Source organism: Carya illinoinensis, chromosome 10 (assembly GCF_018687715.1).
Source record: "Carya illinoinensis cultivar Pawnee chromosome 10, C.illinoinensisPawnee_v1, whole genome shotgun sequence".
Taxonomy (NCBI): Eukaryota; Viridiplantae; Streptophyta; class Magnoliopsida; order Fagales; family Juglandaceae; genus Carya; species Carya illinoinensis.
The window spans coordinates 31,991,445-32,014,276 of record NC_056761.1 but is presented as its reverse complement, the minus strand read 5'-3'; the positions used below and the strand labels follow the sequence as shown (position 1 = coordinate 32,014,276).

Below are 22,832 nucleotides of genomic sequence, written 5' to 3'. Positions count from 1 at the left end.
TCCTCTCAGCAGTAGAGGAATGCTCTAATAAGCACCAGTTGTCCCCGGCAACGGCGCCAAAAACTTGACTAGGTTTCGAATGTGCTTCCAAGTGTAGAAGTGTCAAGTTGTATCAAGGATAAGTCCAGGATCGTATTCTACAGGGACAAAGGGTTATCAAAGCGTATAGGAGATTTGTGAGTAACAAATGAATCAAGTATGAGTGATGAAAATAAAATTCAAATGCAATGAAAAAAAAGATAATCGAAGTTAAAATAAGAGTTTCTTAAGAAAAACTAATTAACGAATACTTGGGTTGGGTTTGGGACTCTCTTTATTTTGGATTCTAGATAATTTTCTCGATTAACAACCCAATCAAGGCATTGATAATCGGAAGATAAAAAGGTTAAGCTCAAGTTTTGCAATATTTTCCTAAGGGATTTTCTATTTTTCTAGCCGAACACACATTAACAAACAAACGAGAGAAGCCTTGATAATTTTTAAGCTTTTGATGTGCCTTACGTCAACAACAAAACAAGAGCAAGAGTTTCAATCTATTTTCAATTTAATTCCAATTAGTAACTTAGTGAAATCAACATTATCAACAAAATATTGCATCGATCTAAAATCTAAAACAAATCACACCCCATTCCGCAACCCAAGCTTAAAAAATTAGCTACGCATAATATTTCTAGCAACAAAGATTAATCTAAGTTGAGCCATGATAAAAACTGAAAAGAAATAAAAATAATAAAACATACAACGTAAAGCAAAAAAAATGAAACCAGCGCCGCAAGGCCACCGACTCTCCTGTGTCTCTAAAAGAACGAAAATGTGAAAAAAAAGTAAACAGCCAAAAGAACAATGAAATCCAAGAGGAAGAGAGGACCTTCCATCCGTCTGAAATCTTAAACTAAAGACTAGTAGAACAATAAAAACGAGAGACTTCTGAAATGAAAAATAAAAGAAACTAAAACAGAAAAATTCCCAAAAGATGAAAACGAAAAAGTAAATAAATTCAATGCTGAACTGAACTGCAGTAAAATAAAAATAAGAGCTACTCCTACTGCCTAACGAAACAACCCAGTAATAAAACTAAAAAAAACAAAAACAATGAAACCGAGAGAGAGAGTTCTATCTCCCACGGAAAATGCAAAGATCCAAAGTCCCCCTCCCAACAACAACTCTTTCCTTTAACCAGAAGAAAAGAAAGAAGAAAAACTGAAACTCTCCCGCTCTTGCTGCCAAACTGAAAGCAAGAAAAAGAAATGAATCAAAGTAAAAGTCAAGAAAAACAGCTGCCCAAGTCTTGCTGCTGCCAAACCGAAAACTACTCCTCCTCCATGAACAAAAGTCTCCCTGCCATATAAAAACAAGTTTGAAAAGTAAAGGGTCAAAAACTTCTGCTGCTGCTTTCGGTTCATGTGAGTTTGGTCTGTATGTTTGTATTTTTCTGCATGTTTGTATGTTTTAGTCTGCTGCATGGTAGAATTTTCTGCATGTGTGATGTTGTGGTCCGAATGATCTTCTGCTGATGCTGTCCAATTGCTTTTCCTTCAGCGTGATTGTCTGCTTTGTTGAAAGATTTTTCTGCTGCTGTACATGTGCTGCTGCAAGTGTGAGTTGCTATCCTGCATGTGCATGTGTGAGCTGCTTTCCGAATGATTGGTTGCTGTCCATGTGATTTTTCTGTTCTGCATGTGCTGTCCATGTGATGAATGGTCTGCATATTTGCTGTCATGTGGTCCGAATGCTTTCTGCACTGCATGTGCATGTGTTTTTGTAGGTCCACATTTTCTGCATCTGTTTTTCTGCATGTGTGCACATCCCGAATGATTCTTCTTGTTCTGCATGTGCATGTGTTGTCCGAGTGAGTTTGTTTGCTTTTAGCATGTGTGAGTTTGTGTTGCATGCATGTGAGGTGCTTGTCTTGTTTCATGTGAAACAATTGCATTATAAATCTTTTTAAGCACCAAAATACTAGAATTTATCAATTGAATAAAGTAATGTGATCTATTGCATAATTAAGTACTTAAATCATTTTTTATTAAACAATTTGTTCGCTTAAGTAACTTAATCATGCAATTTTAGCACTTCATCACACCCCCCAACTAGCTTATTGGTAGACTCTAGCAAACAAAGCGAATGAATTCATGCAAAGGTGAGATTACCAACTACAATTTCAGAAAATTTAAAAATCACATGCTATGAAATAGACTTGTTGAGTTTAAGAACACTGGAGATAGATTAATCTGAATTTTGTATCAACTGAGAGATTTATACACAATTTAGTTAATCAACCAAGTGAATTACATTTAACAAAGCTTGCTTTCTTTCAAGTGCATGGAAATGGGGTTAGAATTCCAAGATCGACTACCAAGAGACGTTAACAGTTTTAATCACAACAACCAATCTGAGAAAACCACATGGTCTTACTCTAATTCAAAACCATTGTAGTGGCGGCTTTCACGCTATTACACTTTGAAAGGTGCCTACTTTTTTTTTGTAAGAACTCCGGTAATAGGCAACCTTTTCCACTACACAAACGTAATTTTTGTTTTTTTATGATTTTTTAGATTTTCTAGTGGGGGAATCGGACCTATGAATGTGCGCCTATCCACACTTTCACAAGTCAGCCCTTACCACTAGTCTACCTAAAGGATTTTTTTATTTTTTTATTTTTATTTTTTTTATTTTTTTTGGATCCCTGGCTTGTCCCTTTTCTCATTTAATTCATTTCAGATCTCTTCCTAAGCCATTAGAATATGGTTCATTAGAGTCTCAAACAATTGAAATGTAAATCAACCAACAATGACTCAATGTAGTCTTTATAGGCCTTCCAGGTATGTGTTGTGTGTGTTTTAGCAAAACTTTTAACATTTTTCCCTTGGTTTAATAACTAAATAAAGTGGATAAGTCACTCTTTTGACATATACTCATATTTGCACTACATTCCACATGTTTCATGACCTCAACAAATCTTTTTTTTTTTAACAAAATTTTAACACATTTTTAACAGAAAACCCTCCCCCCAACTAAATGTGACATTGTCCTCAATGTTCAGCAATTGAATGTAAACACTGCAGAACATATATTGAGACGAAAATGATTAAACAGAGAGAGAGAGAGAGAGAGAGAGAGAGAGAGAGAGAGTTTGTTATTACGGTTGGGGCTCGAGGCAATGTTACGTTGTTTTTGCTGGATTTTCCTCTGCTGCCTTTTCTTGCCCAATAAGGGGGGTTGTTGCTGGCAGGATTGGGTACCCTCCAATCCTGATGCACCACTTCAACATCCTACAGATTTTATAGTAAGTTCAACTACACTAGATTATTGTTTTCTTCTTAAAGAAAAATCTTAAATCCAAAAATATAAACCCTAATGCTAATTGTTCTTAAGACAATCATTAAACATCATTATGATGGTCACTCAAGGCCGAGGCCACCACCTTGATAAACGGTTGGAATAATAAATTAAAAAAAATAATAATTTGGCATTGCGGGAGGTGGCTGCCACACCAACCATTTATGAGCTGCAGCCGGAGCTCGCCAGAAATTAATATGGCAACCAAGGTTGGATCCAACACCACCACAATGCCGAACTTGGTAGATTCTATCGGATTTGCCACATCCAATGCCACCACTTTGTTGTATTCGATAGAATTGACTAGATGACTAGATTTGGCCAGTTCGACATCACCCAAGCGCCATATCTCTTTATTTTGGTTGGTTTTGGCCAATCCTGTGCCACCCTGGCACTGAACCATGGTGGCCATCCACTACTTTGATGCCGGAGGTGGTGTCGGACTGACTAAGCTATTCTTCTCTCTCTCTCTCTCTCTCTCTCTCTCTAAGTTTAATTATTTATAATTTTAATTCAGTATGAATGGGCTTATTTTAAGCTCGATGGAGAGCTCATGAGTCAACTCTCCATTGGAGGGTGTAAAAGGCTTGATTTATACCATATCCTGATTCAGACTTTCTCACCAATAGGTGAAGGCTTCAATACAAGAGCCCTCAAATGTAGGTGCACAACTTTTCCCCTATTCAACTTCTTTATTTATTTAATATTTTTTTTAGTTCGACTTTTAAAACTTTAATTAAAACTTGAGGTAGTTGAATCCTTTTATTTATTTTTTCTGTCGATAAAGATACATATTATATTATCAAAAGAGAAATAATACGGAGAAGTAGAATTAAAAGACAACTATAAATAACAACAAAGATACAGTAAATTGCAGGGAAATGTTAAATATGTGAATGGTTGCCGTGTGAATGTGAAATATGTGAGTTTTAAGGCCAAAATGATGAGGTAGACGAGTTGGATATGGAGACGATGAGTTTGTATGCGTGTTGGTGAAAGCTGGTTGAGTAGGTACAAATCTTCGAAAAAACAAGAAAATGAAGAAGGCATCAAGGAAAATTGAGAAGAAATGGGGGAAATTAAGGGGGTTGCCAAGCGCCAACAAGAAGAAACGCTTGGTAAAGGAGGTAGATGAACTGAGTGAGGAAAGGCTGCTACCCTTGAAAGAAATATGATCGCTAGGGAGGGAGGAGGAAAGGCTACCCACCTGCATTGTTGGTGTGATGTGAAATTGAATCCTTGGAAAAGAGAACATAAACCAAAAGTCACCCCATGACAAAGGAGAATAAAGGATGCCATGCTTATGGAAGGTGGGTGATAGAACCGCTACTTGAATACAGGATGACAGAAGCCTTGCGGCAAGATGGGACGAAGAGTCGGCTTCACGCGTTGATGGGATGGAGGCTTGGTAGCGGAAGTGAGGTGGATCAACAGAAAGAAACTCTAATGGTGGGTTGAGTGTGTGGAAGTGGTGATGGTGGATGGGCAACGGCTGAACCAGCTTCTAACATCTAACAAAACAAGGTAAACGAAAATGTAAAAAACAAAAAGGGTAAAAGGAGGGAAAAGTCGGATTTGTCAAGAATCTCAGAGAAAAAGTTTACTTGGTGCTTGTAAAACTAATACTGTCCATGGCGATAGATGGTTTAAGAAACCGAGCCAATAAAAGAGACCTAGTGAACATGTCCATGCTAATTTGCTCTTGTTTATACCTCTTGTTTAAAGCATCCAGTATTTCTTTATGTGAATCAGATTCTAGGAATTTACTACTCGAACAATCACTGTCAATTATTAGCAAAAGCAGCAAGCATACTAAAATTATTGCATATATACCTAAACACAGAGAATAGGTCAATGAACCAAAATGCCATGGGCCACGACTATTGTGATGATCCGCTTTTACGTGTATTTTCACTGAATGGTTGTTTTTAATTTAATTAATATATTGATTTATTTATTTTAAATTATTACGTTTTAAATTGGTTTTTATTTATTTGATGCGGTGTTTAATTTATTTAGTCGTTTTACGGTTTTTAATGTCGTTTTCGACGGATCTATTTTGATTTCTGGAGTGAGGACTGGACCTCATTTCTTCCCTCCATCTTTTTTTTTTCCCTTTTTCCTTTTTCTCTTTTTTCTCTTTTCTTTCTCTTTTCTTTCTTTCTTTTTCTTTTTTTTTCTTCCTTTTCCCTCCCCTCCCGCGCGACCCCCCTCCCCCGTCCGTCTCTCTCTCTCTCTCTCTCTCCCAAAACCACCGCTGCCGGCCACCGTGCGGCACACCACCCCCACCAAAATCTTCCCCTCCCTCCGGTAAACCACTCCACAAAATTCCACCACCAATGGAGCTGCCGTTTAGCCGAAAATCCACCTTCAAGACGAGCAGTTTTTGCTCCAATCTGCTGCCGTCGCTCCACCTCCGGCCACCACCTCTTCACCACTTCATCACCGACTCCTTGCCGTCCTAACCCACCCATTTCCAGCCTCTAACAGTCACCGGAACAGCTCCCACGAGCTAGTTTCCGTTTTGAGCATTTCGGCCCTTCCTCCGCCGTTTCCGCCGCCACCCACGGCCAAACTCCACTTCCACTAGTTTCATAAGCATCCTTAGACCCTTCCCTATCAATCTCGAGCCTTGGTTTGTCCCCGTTCAAAAGTGGGTATTTTACAACCCACGGCCACAATGAAATTTCACTGTTACGTTGCTTTCTTTCTGCCGTTTGCAACGCCGCGAGCTTTCTAAAAATATCATATAGCGCTGTAAGTATTTTCTAAACTCTATTTTTAGATTTTAATATATTTTGCTCATATAATAAATATTTTCTGTTGGTTGGCTAATTCCAGACTGAGTCTGAGGAGTTCGGGGGTCGGATGGATTGAAGACGGAATTGCTTGATGTGTTGATTTGAATTGGTTGGTTGTTTTATGCCTTGAAGTTGCATTTATATTGCATTTATGCGCATTTGATTTTAAGTGAGAAAATCATGTTTTGTTGGCGTAAATGGTTTTTGGGTGCGTGTGTATCACGACCCCAAGTCAGGATGAGGTATTATCCCGGTGGAGCTCCTCTGGTCACTCGGGAGCGAAATAAACTGAGTGACGTCTCCTGAGTTGTCGCTGGACGACGACGAGAGCAGGGGCTAGGGGAGGCTTGGCTACGAACGCGCCAGGATGGCCAGGATGTGTTGAGGCTTCTGATATATTTTATGGGAAAATGATGGTAGCAGTTTTGGGCCATTATCTGGGATAATGTCGATGAATGGTTTTAATGGTTATGTTTTTGGGCCAAATGAGATTTTTGGCGTGTGTGGTAAAAATATGATTTTATGGGTTTTGTGCATTGGCATCACTTCATGCATATTGTTTGAGTTCTATATGTTTTTATCTGGTGGAGTTTGAATTTTACTTACCTGCGGCACCATTTTTGGTATCGTAGATTTTGGTGCAGAGATCAAGGATAAGGAGGAGGAGGCTGAGCCCGAGGATACAGTTCTGCCGGGGTGCTGAAGTTTATGTTTTGTATTTGGTTTAAAGCTATATTTATGATTTGTAATATTTATTTATGTATGTTTTGAACAGCTTTGTTTTAAACAAGAAAAATTCTTCTACTTAGTTTATGACTTTACCTTTCGCTGCGTGTTTCTCGTGCACATTCGTTACTTATCCACACACTTGGCATACGTCGATAGGGTGGTGACCCGTGATGTCATCATCCGGACGTCTCGATTTTCCCGTGTCCGTGCGTGGAAATTTGGGGGGGTCACAACTATGCAATCTTTAATGTAATTTCATTGTTTGTCTTCCTTGTTTGCCATATTTAGTGAATCAAATTGTACTTTCCTTGTTTGCTTTGGGTCAAGCTCACAGCCAATTCAACAACTACTCTACACATCACTGTTCTGAATTCAAGGTCAAATTCTTGATCATCATGTTTATCTTTATCTGCTGAGGGTTGTAAAGGGGTTTGTGGAGAACTCAAGTCCATCATGTTTCTTTTTCTTCTGAAACAATGTAATTTCATTATTGCCAGAAGCTTAATTGAAACAAATCATCAACTATGTAACCTCTCGAGTTGCTGCTGTTGCTGCGCTATTTCTCTGGGATGTTTTTGTTCATTAGTGTACATACTGCCGTTGCTTCTATATGTTCTATAGCTGCTACTGGATATAGTTTCTGGATTGTTGAACACTGATTTATATGTTCTACATCTGCTGTTGGATATAGTTGAACACTATTAGCCACCATGTCCTAGAAATATTTGTTAGAACTATATTATAGTAGAACACTGGTAAATATTTGGTACAAACATATTTTGTTGAAGAAAGAACTCACTAGTTTATAATCTGTTTCATGTATAGGTTGCGGAAAATGCAAGCATGAAGCTGATTTTACCTTTTATTTTAATGCTTTGTGCTTGCAAGATTTTAAGTAATTTCGTGTATAAGTTGCTGGAAATTATGAAAATGAAAATGAAGCTAATTTGATGGATTTAAACACACAAAATAGATAAATCATAACAACTACAACAACATTTTATCAGAGAGAGAAGGATTGCTAATCCAAGGAGGTGCTGGTTTTTAATAGGTTAGCCAAGATGCAAAAGTAGAATGTTTAGCAAAATAATTGCCTAAACTAAGGCTAAATCAATGCTAGTGCTATAAGTCAGGTAATGTGACACAAATATCCTTTATTCTTTTTTCTGTTTTACTAAAAACTATGTTAAGCCAATACCGCTCATCTACACCCCTTGCACTTGCATCGAGAAAACTGAACACTCGAGAAAGGCCTAATGAATGGATAACACTCTCCATTACAACAGTCACATGCCAAGTCCTGCTCTAAGCCCATACATACCTAACCTGAATGCTAAGGTGGCAGCAGTACGGTGTTCTGGTCCTAACAGGGGTAACAAAACGACAAAAAAAAAAAAAAACAAAAAAGATAAAGCTTAAAATATACCAATGTAAGGACCAACACCACCAGGCGCTCCTATAACCCTTACACCCTAAGAATAAAACAGAAGAGACTAGTGAACAAGAGGGAACAGAGCAATTAAAAACTCCATCAGAAAAACAAACAAAACATTCTTACTTCTTGGTCTAACTTAATATTAAGTTAACTTCTAATTATAAAGTTAAATTTTGACTGATGTCAGGGAGATGAAGAAAAGTAACTAAGACACTCTCAACACCAGAAGAAAGGGAATTTCCGCTAATAGTTCGAAATTGAGATGAACACAAGAAAGCATATCTTGAGTTTCTACTCTCCAGGTGCAGAAACGCCTTGCTTCATTCTCTCCCTCTTCATCTTCTTCTTGGAGACAGGTTTCTTTTTCCTTGGAGGAAGAGTTTTTTGTGCATACATGTAAAGTACATAATTTCCAACAAGGAATATCAACAATAGCCCAACAACAACCAGCAGCACTATCAGTCCAGGGTTGAACCCTTTGGCTTCAGCATTCTTGATCATATCTCCCTAATCATTGCAATAACAAATCATATTTTTGCGAGGACACATCAGACTGAAAGCAACAGCAAATAAAAAACTGAGAAAGGATGACAAAGCCCACCATATAACATCAACGCAAGCAATCCAGCTTATGGTCTAAATCATTAACATTGGTATTTTATTCTCCTAGGCAATGATGTTCACATATTTTGCTAGTACAATCAATTCAAGCATGTTAACAAATGGCCAAACTTTAAGATGAGTTCAAGCATAACAAAGCAGCAGTGTCAATTTTGATAAGCAATACTAGGGGCATAACCTACACTAGATTGGATTTTAAAGTTTTTCTATAGTCTTCCAACTTTTTTTTTTTTTTTTTTCAGAAATAAATCAAGCCCTTTAAAATTGGATTTGGAAGCTGATATTTCTGCAAGCTTACTGATTATGTCTAAGAAATAACTAAATTTTTAATAAGTAAGAAATAGCTAAATTTTTTATAAGTAAGAAATAACTAATTTCTTTTGATAATGAGTACCAATCAAATACATCTACTCTCTGGTCAATTCCGCATACTTGGTATAAAGAAGCTCTTTTTTTATAAGTAATCAATGAATCCTATTTATTCATATTATTTAAATGTAATGCTTTATAGAAGTTTTTATACTTGAAGTAAAAATAATATCTTATTTTTCTACAATAGGGTTTTTCAAGCTTACATGAGCTCCAAAATGTAGACAGGAATTATTGGTGAGTGATCCGATTTAATATAAGAATTTGAACTCGAAATTGATAATGGGGAAGGTAAGTATCTCCATGCACATAGGCATTTCCCAAACGAGTAAGGTTAGAGAAAAAAGAACATAAGTATTCTTTTGTTTTTTAAAGGTGCAGATCAAATGGAGACTTCAGCTCATCATGTGAACAAAATATGAGGCAAATCAATAAGCCTAAGAAGAAGAGAACAGAGAGATGAAAAGGGTTGGTGAAGATGACACCAAGAAATCCAGGAAGTTCTTCAAATCGAAAAGGTTTATTATTGTTCTATTAACAAGAAGAAGATTGAAGGCTTGAGTAAGCAGCCTGTGATTAAATGCAGAAATCTGTAAGCACCGTCACAAAAACTGAGTACCCATCCAATAAGTTTCCTCTACTTCTGTGGTTCAGATTTGTTAGTGTTCTTTTGGGCTGTGGGATATTCTTATTCATTGGTTGCTTATTGGATGCTCTAGGTATGGGGATGTTTACCATTCATTAAGATTGTGGCTTGGAGTTTGGTACGTGGGATTTAAATTTGCACTGTGTGGAGCAATTTGGATCTTAGAGATTTTTGGCTGCTTTCAGTAATTTGCAGTAATCGCCTTCTTTGGAAATAGTTTGTGGAAATAACAATTCTCGTTGAACTGGTGATTTAGGGGACAATACGGATATGCTCTTAAATGGGTTCTGATCAATGTTATCAGAAAATCTTTCTTTCCCCTATCAGTTGCATCAATACATTATGGGTGCAATAAGCATTTAAGAGTTTAAAAGTTCTGCTAAAATGTTAAAAGGAAAAATGTAGAGAACGAACAGATCATTCATAATCAGCAACAACAAAGACTACAAGCAAAGTGTACGACGGTAACAGAATAACACATAGCATGGACAAAAATATGGTCCTCCTGAAGAGGATCCGTACCCATGACAATTTCTCTCGACTTGCATTTCTGCATTAAATAAGTGATGCAATGCATTGGTTCAAATTGAATATGCATTTGGATAACTCTCTCTCACGGAATTGAAATAACTTACCTAGAAATTATGGAAAAAAATTCATAAAATGTTAGGCTCCATTTGGTTTCACGAATGGTCTCATCCCATCTCATCTCATCTCAACATCCAAACACCATTCAAACAAAAACAATTTTCAACATTTTCATCTAATCCATTACTTAATCATTACAACTTTCCCAAACTTCCAAACAAAATACAAAAAACAATTCAAAATTTTCAAATCCCAAAATAAAAAATAATATTAAAGAATTATATTTTAACAATATTTTATTTTTATAATTTTTTTATTCAATTTTTTCTCATTTCCTAAAACTCCATAAAACATCTTAATCCAAATAATTTCACTACTATTCATAAATCATCTCACTACCATTCACACATTTCTCATCACATCTAGTCTGTATAACCAAACTAGGACTTATTGAATTATAAATGACCTACGAACTCGAATAACTGAAACTATACAGCCGAATCAATACGAGATTTCAGTTAACGAAGAGTTCCTTGGCTCTGTTTCTTAAAACTTGAGAAGATTTCCAGGAAAGGAAACAAATATCAGGTTTAGGAAATTTACAATGTCCTGAACCTTACTGGACATGCATAGTAAATTTCCTCAAGCTTGCAGGGAAATTATTAATCATGAAAGATGTAACCATGGCAAAAAATAACGATTTCCCATAGAATTTTCCGGGAAACATTATATACCCAATAAAATCACCCAAGGAATGTTAGAAAGGAAATCGTAATAATAACGACTCCATCAAACAATATGAATAAGATCAATTATATTCCAGTAGATCTTTGATTTAGAGGCCTTAAACTTAATGTCATTTAGACAGATCTCTATGTTATCTGAAAAAAGGATGCCTATGGGTTCCGTGTGAAAACGTACCACGCGATCAAATGAGGGAGGAACCTTGTCAGCGAACTCGTACTCGTCATCCATGGGTGCGACTCAGAGCCGAGAGAGATCAGCTCAGCTTCTCGGCGGGGAGCCGAACGAATTGAACCAAACTCCAAAGAAAGTTCGAGAACACAAACGAGAGAAAGCGAGAGGGGATCGGACGGATGGAAACCAGACGCCGTTTGGTTTGGCAAGAGTTTTTGTAGCGCTGTGATATATTAACAGTTTCGCTTGACATATTATGCCCTCAGCACGCGTATTTCGGTAGGTTTATGTTAACGCCCTCAATCCAGTTAGCCCCCAACTTCCTCATTTTTTATTATTAATTTTTTTTTATATTTAATATTTAATTAAAAAAGATAAATGCTATATAGAAGTCAAAGAAGTCTTACAAGCACATAGTTCTACTTAATTAATATTTGATTTCTTATTTTCGTCATTTTATTTAAATACACATATTTAATTATTAAAATAGAAAGACAAAAATAATAATCGCATGTTGATTAAGTAGAAATATGTGTAAGATTTTTATATAGAAATTCTCTAAAAATAAATATATAAATAGAAAAATTTATATTGTTTTATGAATCCATTTTTATCAAATTAGTTTGTGGCTAGAATAATATATATTTAATCTAATTTAAGTAATTTAAATATTTTTTGTCGTGAAAATAAAGAGAAAGAATAGCCAATGAAGTGGTCTATAATATACTGTTGCAAAAAACGTTTTATATATATATATATATATTATAGAAAAACACAACTCATTAACTACCAACAATATTACATATGTAAATCAATCTATAGGACTTGGTGAACACAGCTAGGAATAGAATCCCACCGTACATTAATAGAGTTAATATTTCTAGAAAACCTTGCTAGTTTGTGTGCAGCTTCATTGGCTTCTCTATTGATGTGTACAATTGAATAACTTTGTAATTTCCTCTTGAATTGCTGAATGTCTGTTACTATATTCCCATAAATAGAATTCAAAATAGCAGAGCTTGTAATCTCTTGGAGTAGTAGCAATGAATCAGTTTCAATATATAAAGACTCAAGACCAAGAGGAATGCAGAATTGCAACCCTCTCAGGATAGCTATAAGTTCAATCTCTAATAGCTCCATCACAACACCTTCTTTCTTACTCACAGCCATCAAAACTTTTCCTCCCCAATCTCTTAAAATTAGACCTACCCTACATTGCCTTCATATAAAAAGTTGCCCCATCCACATTGAGTTTAGTCGTAACCTAAGAAGGTAGCTGCCATTGAGACATTTTCTTGATGCTGCATTGATTTAGAACCTTCACTGCTTTGTAGGACTTATGCATAGAGAGAGCATAGTTGAAAACATCTTCTGGTACTCTCTGTTTGTCTTAAAAAAAAATAAAAAAATAAAAAAAAAACCCATTGATTTTTTCTATACCAACAGGCCCAGGCTATCGTGAAGAATTTCTCTAATTCATCTTTACAATAACTGTCTTGTACTCGACAAGCCACCACTCTAAAATCTGCATTAGGTTCTGATGATCTGAGCTAATGAAACTGCTTATCACACATATCTGCTAGTAGTTGCCAGTGACAAAGATCATATATTATGCTTTCTATACCTGAAGAACAAAGCTGGCATGTTACATCTTCAACTACTTTTCTCCTCTTCATATTAGTTCTTGTGGGAAGAGCCTTGATGCATGCCCTCCATGCAAACAACTTAAGCTTATGAGTAACCTTCATACTCCAAATGTTCTTCCAAAGCTTCTTATTTGTATTGCTAGTAGAGCTCTCCCTCTATTGTTGCTACTCTCAAAGTTTTGAAGATTCTATAAGCACTTCTCACACTGAAACACCCATTTTTCTCCATTTCCCATATCAATTTATCTTTATGGTTCTCTAAACTAAAAATGATTTTTAAGACTGCATCAACAGCTTCAAGAGGCAAGAGTCTTCTTACTTTCTGCACATCCCACCAACCATTATTTTGATCAACCAGATCCTCCACCTTCTGATCATTTTCTTTGGTCATCTCTCCCATCTGTTGAAAATCTCTAAAGCCAGGAATCCAGTTATCTTTCCATATTCTAATATCTCTCACATTTCCAACCCTCCACTTGCAGCCCTGAAACAATTTGTCTTTCACTGACTAGATCCCCCCCTCCACACGTATGATGGGTTATATCCAAGATTTGATGTTTGAAATTTTGGTTTAGGAAAGGATTAAGCCTTGAACATTTTATGAAGTAGGCTACCCCCATTTTGTATTAGTCTCCACCCTTTTGCAAGTAAGGCATCATTAAAAGTTCTCAAGTCTTTAAGACCCAAACCACCATCTCCTTTAGTATTAAACATCATCTTCCCGCTTACCCAATGTATTCTCTTTTCTTCCTTTTCTAACACTACCAAAACTTAGCCATCATCTATTCATTCTGTGCAAAGAGAAGTGGGCAATTTAAAATAACTCATAGCATAAGTGGGAATGGACAGTGCAACAACTTTGATTAAAACTTCTTTGCCCCTTTGAGATAATAGTTTTTCATTCAAATTCTATAATTTTAGCCAAACTTTGTGCTTAATATCTGAGAAGGCTCTTTCCTTGTCTTTCCCAACCATAGGTGACAGGCCTAAGTACTTATCATAATTATAAAATTCTTAAATTTCCCAAAAAGAGAGCATTGGAGTTTTCTCTTGATTGATTTTTTTGCCTGATGCACTCTCATAAACTCCCAGGATTCTTTGAATCTCCATGTTCTCTTTAATAGAAGCCTTATAGAAACGGACACTATCATCTACAAACAGTAGATGATTCACCACAAGAGCACCTCTACAAACTCTTATCCCACTGATATGCTTCCTGGTACAAGCTTGATCAAGAGAGAAATAAGACCTTCAGTCCCCAGCAAAAACAATGCAGGCATATAACCAGACTATTAGACTTTTAGCTCAGACTTTTAGACTTTTAGGCATATAACCAGACAAACAATGCAAGGGATAAGTAGCTCAGAATTTTAGCTACAATGCAGGCATCACATTTAACGTCAACAATCGGCACATGTGAAAACAAACCAAGAAATAAATGTTTCATATAACCAAACGATGGGTGTCCCAAACGACGAGGCCACTGCCAAACTTGGCCCTCCTTTATACCATTCGGATGATGCATTTGATGTGCTCGCCCCATGCTGAAATCATCCATGTAGTATAATCCCACCCTCTTAGTACCATGCCTAATGATCTCCTTGGTGAGAATATCTTGAAGAAGACAAAAAGTGGGATAAATGAGCACAACACAGTTTGAATCCATGGTAACTTGACTAACAGAGAGCAATTTATGTGAAAGAGAATGGACATGTATTAGATAATGAGAGAGAAGGTGACAGGGTCATAGTGCCAGCCCCTGTGATCGAAGAAATGACCCCATTGGCATTTGCAATACTCATGCGCCGTGGTGGGGAGGTTTGTGAGAAGTCAGTACATCAAATGTCATGTGGTCGGTGCCCCCAGAGTCAAGTATCCAGGCACCACTATCAGCATCTCTATGAGAACTAAGGAGGACGTTACCATATATAGGTACTTGGTTCTGGAAGAGAGGAAATTGATACTGATCGGAGCAGTGGAAGTTTCGGTGGTCTAGGTCATGGTTTGAGCTTTGGTCAAAACTTCAGCCATTTGGGTAATCAATTCTGTGAGGATAGATCCTGGTTCATCAGATTTATCTATGTTGCCGGTGTCTACCATAGAGAACGATGAAGGATAAAAAAGAATGGTCAAGGGACGATGATAACAGAGGGCCTAGAATCGCCTTGCTCTAATACCATGACAATTTTTGGTATCAACGTATATTTTCATTCACTCCTTTCTTTACACAGATGCAATGTACATATAAAGAAAATGTTGTAAACGTATTCTAAGCTATACATATTTTATGGCTAGAATCAAGAATATTGACCCTTGAATCAATAGATATGAAACCTTACAATAGTACTAAAGGCTAGGCGTAGAATTGTTAAAAATCCATGGAGAAATACGCAAAGGTTTTCGAGGATATTTGAAGTACTCCCAATAGCGGAAGGCTTACAGATAAAGACTTTATCAATGGAATTAAGACAAACACACGTAGTCCTACCCTGATTACGAGTGCCACCTGAAAGAGAAAACACATTAATGGTCCTTAAAACAAACAAACGACAAGATGTAAAAGTAAAACAAGCACACTAGAAGACTTATACCATGATGATCAAACAGCTAAACAGCTAACTAACTTATCTGCTAATCAAGCACACCGCGGTTCAATTACTTGAACATGATCTAGCTTCCCATACGGACACCTTTGTAGCTGGTGATGGAAGACATGCACTGCATGCACGTAACAGACGAATCGAGTAGGAGAAATTAAGCCCATTATTTAGGATTCACATAAGCATAGATGGTGTAGTAGGTCTGCAAAAAGGTTAACACTAAAAGCACACCGGCTGCCAATAACGAAATGAATGACCATGGCGTATTAAAGTACCTATGCTTGAACCCCGTCCATTGCACTTTCCACTTGTTATTATAACGATGGGTTACCTTTTCAAAAAAGTTGTATAAATAAAACTGATCGGTTTCAACATCCATCTCCTTCCCCAACTTGTTGATGAATTGCACGACCTCGCTGTTCTTCCCAACATAACTGTCAATGATGTTGCGTTCGTAAAGGTACTCGACGTCCTTGGCTGTGTTTACTAAGCAGTCCAAGAAATAGGCGTAAACTGTGATGTGCTTGGAGCTTTCGTTGTCCAACTGCTCGAATGCCCGACAGTTCACCACGAAAGAGTGCATGAAGTAGTCTACGGTTATTTTGGGCATCTCAATCACTCCGTTCTTGAATTTCACAGCCAAGAAACTGTCGGCCGCCTCACGCAGTTTGATCTTAATCCCTGCTTTAAGGAGTTTCGTGATGCAGTATATCACCGGTACTGTTTTTTTTCTCCTTTGGTGACTGATCTACTTCAGGGCTGATAAAACTTCCCCGAACCAAGTCCAGCAAATGCAAGCTGTCATTGGGATGCTCGCTCATCTTTTTGAGTTCTTCATCGGATCTTCGCATTGCCTTGTTAAAGAATCTCAAAGCAAGCAAGGACAAAGGATAGTCCTCATCAGGCATTTTGAAGTTTCAAATAACTTTTTCAGAACAACAAAGGGGATCTGATTCTCAAGCAGAAGAAGATCCCCGTAGAACTGTGGTATTGCCCATGCCACGGAGGCGAGAGGATGATTAGACTCGATCTTTTTCGATTTTCCAAGTATTCGGAACACTTCTAATATAAAATAACCATCACGAATCAGCATTTTGAGGAACCGGCCATTGTTCTTCTCGGCATGAAATACAGTCTTTTCTGAGTAATGACCTCTGGCTTCCGCTTCAAGTGGGCTTATGATTTCCATCAATTCTTTCTCGCTTATTTTGGCGTGGGACAGTAGAATACTGCAGAACTTCCACTTTTGCTTTTGTACCACTGGGAGGAGTAGGCTTTGCTGTTTGTCTTCGTAGTTGCTGTAGTTGTAGTACGGCCCGATGGTGACGACGCGGGGCCGAAACCATTTCTTGTCGTTGATCCCGCGGAGTGCCTCGGGAACTTTATAGATATTGTAGCAATCCTCCTGTGTGGGCGCCCCAAATTCCAAATCATGATGATCTAAATCCTCCAATTCCTTAATTATTGAGGATTCTTTCGATTTTTTGCCCATCTTGCTTGGTTTTAGATTCTGGGTGTGAAGTTGCCGCTCGGAGGCCCCATTTTCCAAGTCATCAAAAGACAACTCCCCATACTCACTCGTCGAGGATTTTCTAGTTTTCTTCCCTGTTTGTCGTTTTGTTTTTGTAGTAACCTTGACCATCTTGCCTGCCGCCTGGTTTAGATTCTGGGTTTGAAGTTGGCGTTAGAAGGTGAATGAACCAATTTGATGAATAATTTATTAGGAATTGGCAGATTATATGAGAATTTAGGGTGCCACTAATTTATTATGTTGGAACATTTTAGGATAATGGAGAAGAAGCTACCATAAGAGCAGCATTGGTCTCAACAAATTTTAACTAAAATTTAGTTAAAAAATTTATTTTTACAAACTTTAGCTAGTCATTTTTTACAATATCAGATAATAGACTGAACAAATATTTCGTTATTCTATTAAAATATTAATTTTAAACTTTTCATATTCGAGTTATCAAAATACTGGTACATTTATTTAAAATGATCACATATTAAAGTCTTCTGAAAAATTAACGGTAAAGGTGATCACATATTCCATAACAGAGGATTGGCCCCTCCTGTACAAACCAGGGTAAAAGGCCAAACTGCAGCAACAGACACATCCTCCCTAAAAGGCCCATTTCCGGGCGTATCAATAAGATTATTTGCCTCCTTGAACTCGATCGGAGAATTCGAATACCAAGATTCTGTTGTGCCTCCGTCCTGTCCGAAAATCACACAAAATAATTTTAAAGTGGTTCAGCAAATTGCTTACGTTCACTAGAGCCTCTTTTATAGAATTTGTACAAGATTTACAAAAAATCTACAAAATTCTATTTCTCTCTCACGTCCCTATTTCTCTCTTTACCCACTGCATCTTTTGCATTTGAGCTCTCTCCTATTTATAGGATAGAGCAGCCCACCATTTGCAGCTATTTCAGACTTGGGAGAGGGTGGGTGGCTTAACATAGCTGCTAGAGACTGGGTGGCCTAATAAGCCAAAGCACCTTACGATGCATGTGCAAATTAGGTCACTTGGGTGGCTTTCAACAATCACCCCCTCCACCCAAGTGTGTCATACTAGGCTGCTTGCAAATTGATTCATTTTTCAAATAAATGCACCTCTTTCTTTGACGTGAGAGACTTCTGCTATTGAATACGCTCCATTGCACCCGAGGGTGCTCAGCAGTGTACAATACTGATCAAGTCCAAACAGTATTGGAACTTGATTCCTGTGACGACCTTCGTCAACATATCTGCTGGATTATCTTCAGTGCCAATCTTCTGAAGTTTGATGTCATCTTTCTCTAATATTTCACGTACAAAGTGAAATCGAACATCTATATGTTTTGTTCGAGAGTGATATACTTGATTCTTGGCCAAATGAATTGCACTCTGACTATCATAATAAACGGTAACCTCTTGTTGCTTAAAGCCCAAATCTGTTACCAGTCCCTATAACCAAATAGGTTCTTTCACGGCTTCTGTTACAGCCATGTATTCAGCCTCAGTTGATGATAGTGTAATTGTCGACTGCAAAGTTGATCGCCAACTAACTGGTCCTCCAGCCATAGTGAACACATAACTAGTTGTCGATCGGCGTTTGTCAAGATCACCTGTATAGTCTGAATCAATATATCCAGTTACTAAACTATCTTCACTCTTCTCAAACCTCAAACCAACATCTACGGTCCCTGAAATATACCGTAGAATCCACTTAGCCGCATGCCAATGAACCTTTCCAGGATTATGCATATAGCGACTAACTAAGCTAACGGCCTGGGAGATATCAGGTCGTGTACACACCATGGCATACATTAAGCTTCCAACAACACTTGCATAGGGGACATTCCTCATGTTGTCCCACTCTTCATCGGTTTTAGGAGACTGCAATGCACTGAGCTTGAAATATGGGGCCCTAGGAGTACTCACCAGCTTCGTCTTCGAGTCGATGTTGAATCGTTGCAGTATTCTATTCAAATACTACTTCTGAGTAAGGTGAACTGTACCTTTCACCCTATCTCTGCTGATCTCCATCCCCAGTATTCTTCGTGCTTCTCCCAGATCTTTCATTTCAAACTCATTATTTAACTGAGTTTTTAAGCGATCTATCTCTTCCTTACTTTTACATGCAATTAACATATCATCTACATAAAAAAGCAAATAAATGAAAGATCCATCTACAAGTTTTTTGAAATATACACAATGATCATATTGGCAACAAGTGTATTTCAGATCCATCATAAAGCGGTCAAACCCCTTATACTATTGCCGAGGTGACTGCTTCAAGCCATATAGAGACTTCTTCAGACTGCAGACCCAATTTTCTTTTCCAGCTTCCTTAAAACCTTCTGGTTGAGACAGATATATCTCCTCTTCCAGATCACCATGCAAGAAAGCTGTTTTCACATCAAACTGTGCTAACTCAAGATCATATTGTGCAACCAAAGCTAGCAATATCCGAATGGATGAATGCTTCACAACAGGAGAGAATACTTCACTGTAGTCAATTCCCTCTGTCTGAGCGTAGCCCTTGGCTACCAACCTAGCTTTGTATCGCACTCCATTTTTAGCAGCTTGATCATCTTTCTGATTGAAAATCTACTTACAGCCAATTGTCTTCTTTCCTTTTGGAAGCGGCACAAGCTTCCAAGTCTGGTTCTGGTGAAGAGACTGCATCTCTTCATTCATCGCTTTTGTCCATTCAACTTGTTCACTGGACTGTATGGCTTCTCTGTAAGTGGTTGGGATCTCACCCCCTTCAGCTGGTAATGCATATGTCACATAGTCTACAAAGCATATTGGTACACGTTTCTCTCGTCTCGGTCTGTTGGTTGCTATTGAGTCAGGTTGTATTAGAGGTACTGTGACTGGACTATCAACCTCATCTTGTCCATGCTCTCCATTTGTTTCTCTTGAATCCTTTCGAGTGGAAAACTCCACCTTTTGCGAATCACCAGGTGTTTCGCTACCATGGCCGCCTTCATTGGAATCTTTATGCTTATGTGACTTAAGCATCTCAAATTCGTTGAATGTTACATCTCTACTGATGATCACCTTTTTGGACTCTATGCACCAGAGTCTATACCCTTTTACACCGATACTAAAGCCTAAGAATTTTGCTTTCTTGGCTCTAGGATCAAGCTTACTTTCTTTAGCATGATAGTAAGCAGGACATTCGAAAACTTGTAAAGAGTCATAATCAGTAGTATGTGTACCTCTCCACATTTCAGTGGGTGTCTTCCCGTCATTGGCAGCTGCGGGTAGTCGGTTGATGAGGTGGCAGACATATGTCACAGCTTCAGCCCAAAATTTCTTACTGAATCCAACATTCAGCAACATACATCGCACTTTCTCTAATAAAGTATGATTCATTCATTCTGCCACACCGTTCTGCTGCGGTGTACCTCATAACATGAAGTATCTGATAATTCCCTCTCTCCGGCATACTTCTATGAAGGGGTCTGAAGTGTACTCACCTCCATTATCATATCTGAACTGCTTGATCTTTCTGCCGGTCTGAGTTTCAACCATTTTCTTCCAATCAAGGAAGATTTTCAGCACTTCATCTTTCTTCTTCATCGTATACACCCACAAGACGAGAATAATCATCAACAAATATTACAAACCAATGTTTACCTCCCAAAGATGCATTTTGGGTAGGTCCCCAAACATCGGAGTGCACATAGTCAAGTATTCCCTGTGTATTGTGTACTGCGGTTTCAAACTTGATCCGCCTCTGCTTCTCTAATACACAATGCTCATAGAAAGACAGTTTACCAGTCTTGGCACCTTTGAGTAAGCCTTGCTTCACCAGTGTTTGCAAAACTTTTTCTCCTGCGTGTCCCATACGCATATGCCAAAGACTAGTGGTGTCGGTATCAGTCTCATCTAGCTTCTCACAGCCTGTGGAAGCTCTTCTATCAACAGTACTTCCTTGCAAGAAGTACAAGTTTTCTCGCATCAAGCCCTTCATTGCCACTTGAACTCCCATTAGTACTTTGAGAGTTCTGTCTTCAATGGCGATTCTGAATCTCTTTGAATCCAAAGATCCCAGTGAGATGAGATTTTTTCGCAAGTAAGGAACGTACCAAACTTTTGTCAGAGTCTTGACGCTGCCATTGTGCAGCTTTAACCGAATGCTACCTATTTCCTGAGTCTTAAAGGCACTGTCATTGCCCATAAGTATTGCTCTATCCTCAATCTTTGTGGAGTCAGTAAACCAGTCCCGATTGGGACACATGTGATAGGTACATCCGAAATCCATAATCCATTCATCAGAATGACAAATGGATGATGAACTTATCTAGGAAAAATCTGAATCATCATCTCTGTCCGACATTGGCTGTGGAGGGTTGATTCTGCTGTTGTCTCTTTCGGTTGGGACAATCCTTCCTTCAGTGTCCTTTGTTGCGACAAAAGGAACACTCGTCTCTAGCAAGTTTTCTACTGACTGATGAACCACGTGATGTGGCCCAGGTTTTCGATTGAAAACCGTTCTTCTTTCTGGGATACCTTAACTGTGGTCTCCCTCTTACTGTTAAAGCTTCACTTGATATATCTTATTGTACCTGCTTATCCATTTTCTGGTACTCATTGCTAATTAAAGAACTATATACATTTTCAAAAGTAATCTTTTCCTTCCCATACAATAGAGTAGTAATTAAATGCTCATATGTATTAGGCAAGAAATTTAACAAAAGTAAACCTTTATCTTCATCTTGGATTTCAACATCCAAGTTTAACAAATTAGCAAGAATTTGGTTGTAACTATTCAGATGTTCAAACATTGAAATACCTTCACGAAATTGGAATCTGAAGAGCTTCTTCTTCTAGTGCAAACGACTCTCAATGCTCTTCTTCATGAACTTATCCTCCAATTTCTACCAAAGTATCCTAGCATTTGTCTCTCTCATGACAAAATATTTTTGTTCTTTGGTAAGGCATAATCGGATTGTACTACAAACTTAAGTATTAAGCTTCTTCCAATCCTGATTAGTCATATCATCTGGCTTTCCTCCCAACACAATATCCAACTCTTGTTAGATCAAAACGTCCATGACTTCACACTGTCACATGCCAAAGTTGCTTGTTCCATCGAACTTCTCAACTTCAAACTTGACATTTGACACTGTGGACCGACGCCCGGAGGTACTGGCATTTTTAGAACTCCTATCTCTTTGATGGCTTGCAAAATTTCATATTGCAGAGTTTACAAGTTCGCTCGAGCGTGAGGCTTTTGGCCGCTCGAGCGAATTCAGGCAGATTCAAACGCTCGACTGCCGCTCGACAGGGAGCTCGAGCAGGTTGCTGAAAAACGAAGATCGCTCGAGCGGAGACATTGGCCGCTCGAGCGAAATCAGGCAGAGTCGAACGCTCGATGTGCGCTCGATAGGACGCTCGAGCGAAATCAGGCAGAGTCGAACGCTCGACGCGCGCTCGACACCCCGCTCGAGCGAACATCGTATTTTGACAGATTTTAGGTTTTCCGCCGTGGGACCATATAAAAGGCCATTCTTCACTCTAGAGCCGCGGTTTTTGACTGGAGAACACTCTTTGGGAGAGAAAAACATAGCTAGAGGGATTCAAATCATTTGTTTTGGAGACGGAATTCCAATTTATTGCACGTACGTTGGATTCATACAC

The 22,832-nt window shown here is 38.2% G+C and overlaps 1 protein-coding gene and 1 long non-coding RNA gene across 2 annotated transcripts; both read right to left on the bottom strand.

Annotated features, from left to right (window-relative positions):
* Positions 1-972: 972 nt before the first annotated feature.
* LOC122279080 lies at positions 973-5,306 on the bottom strand. Its single transcript, XR_006229445.1, has 2 exons — positions 3,144-5,306; positions 973-1,826 (listed from the first exon to the last, which is right to left on the bottom strand). It is a non-coding gene; the product is annotated as an uncharacterized LOC122279080 (long non-coding RNA).
* Positions 5,307-8,403: 3,097 nt separating this feature from the next.
* Positions 8,404-11,695, bottom strand: LOC122279079 (DNA-binding protein S1FA-like). Its single transcript, XM_043089407.1, has 2 exons — positions 11,450-11,695; positions 8,404-8,811 (listed from the first exon to the last, which is right to left on the bottom strand). Exons 1-2 carry the CDS (start codon positions 11,501-11,503, stop codon positions 8,596-8,598), a joined length of 270 nt encoding a protein of 89 aa, XP_042945341.1. The 5' UTR covers positions 11,504-11,695; the 3' UTR covers positions 8,404-8,595.
* Between the last annotated feature and the right edge of the window lie 11,137 nt (positions 11,696-22,832).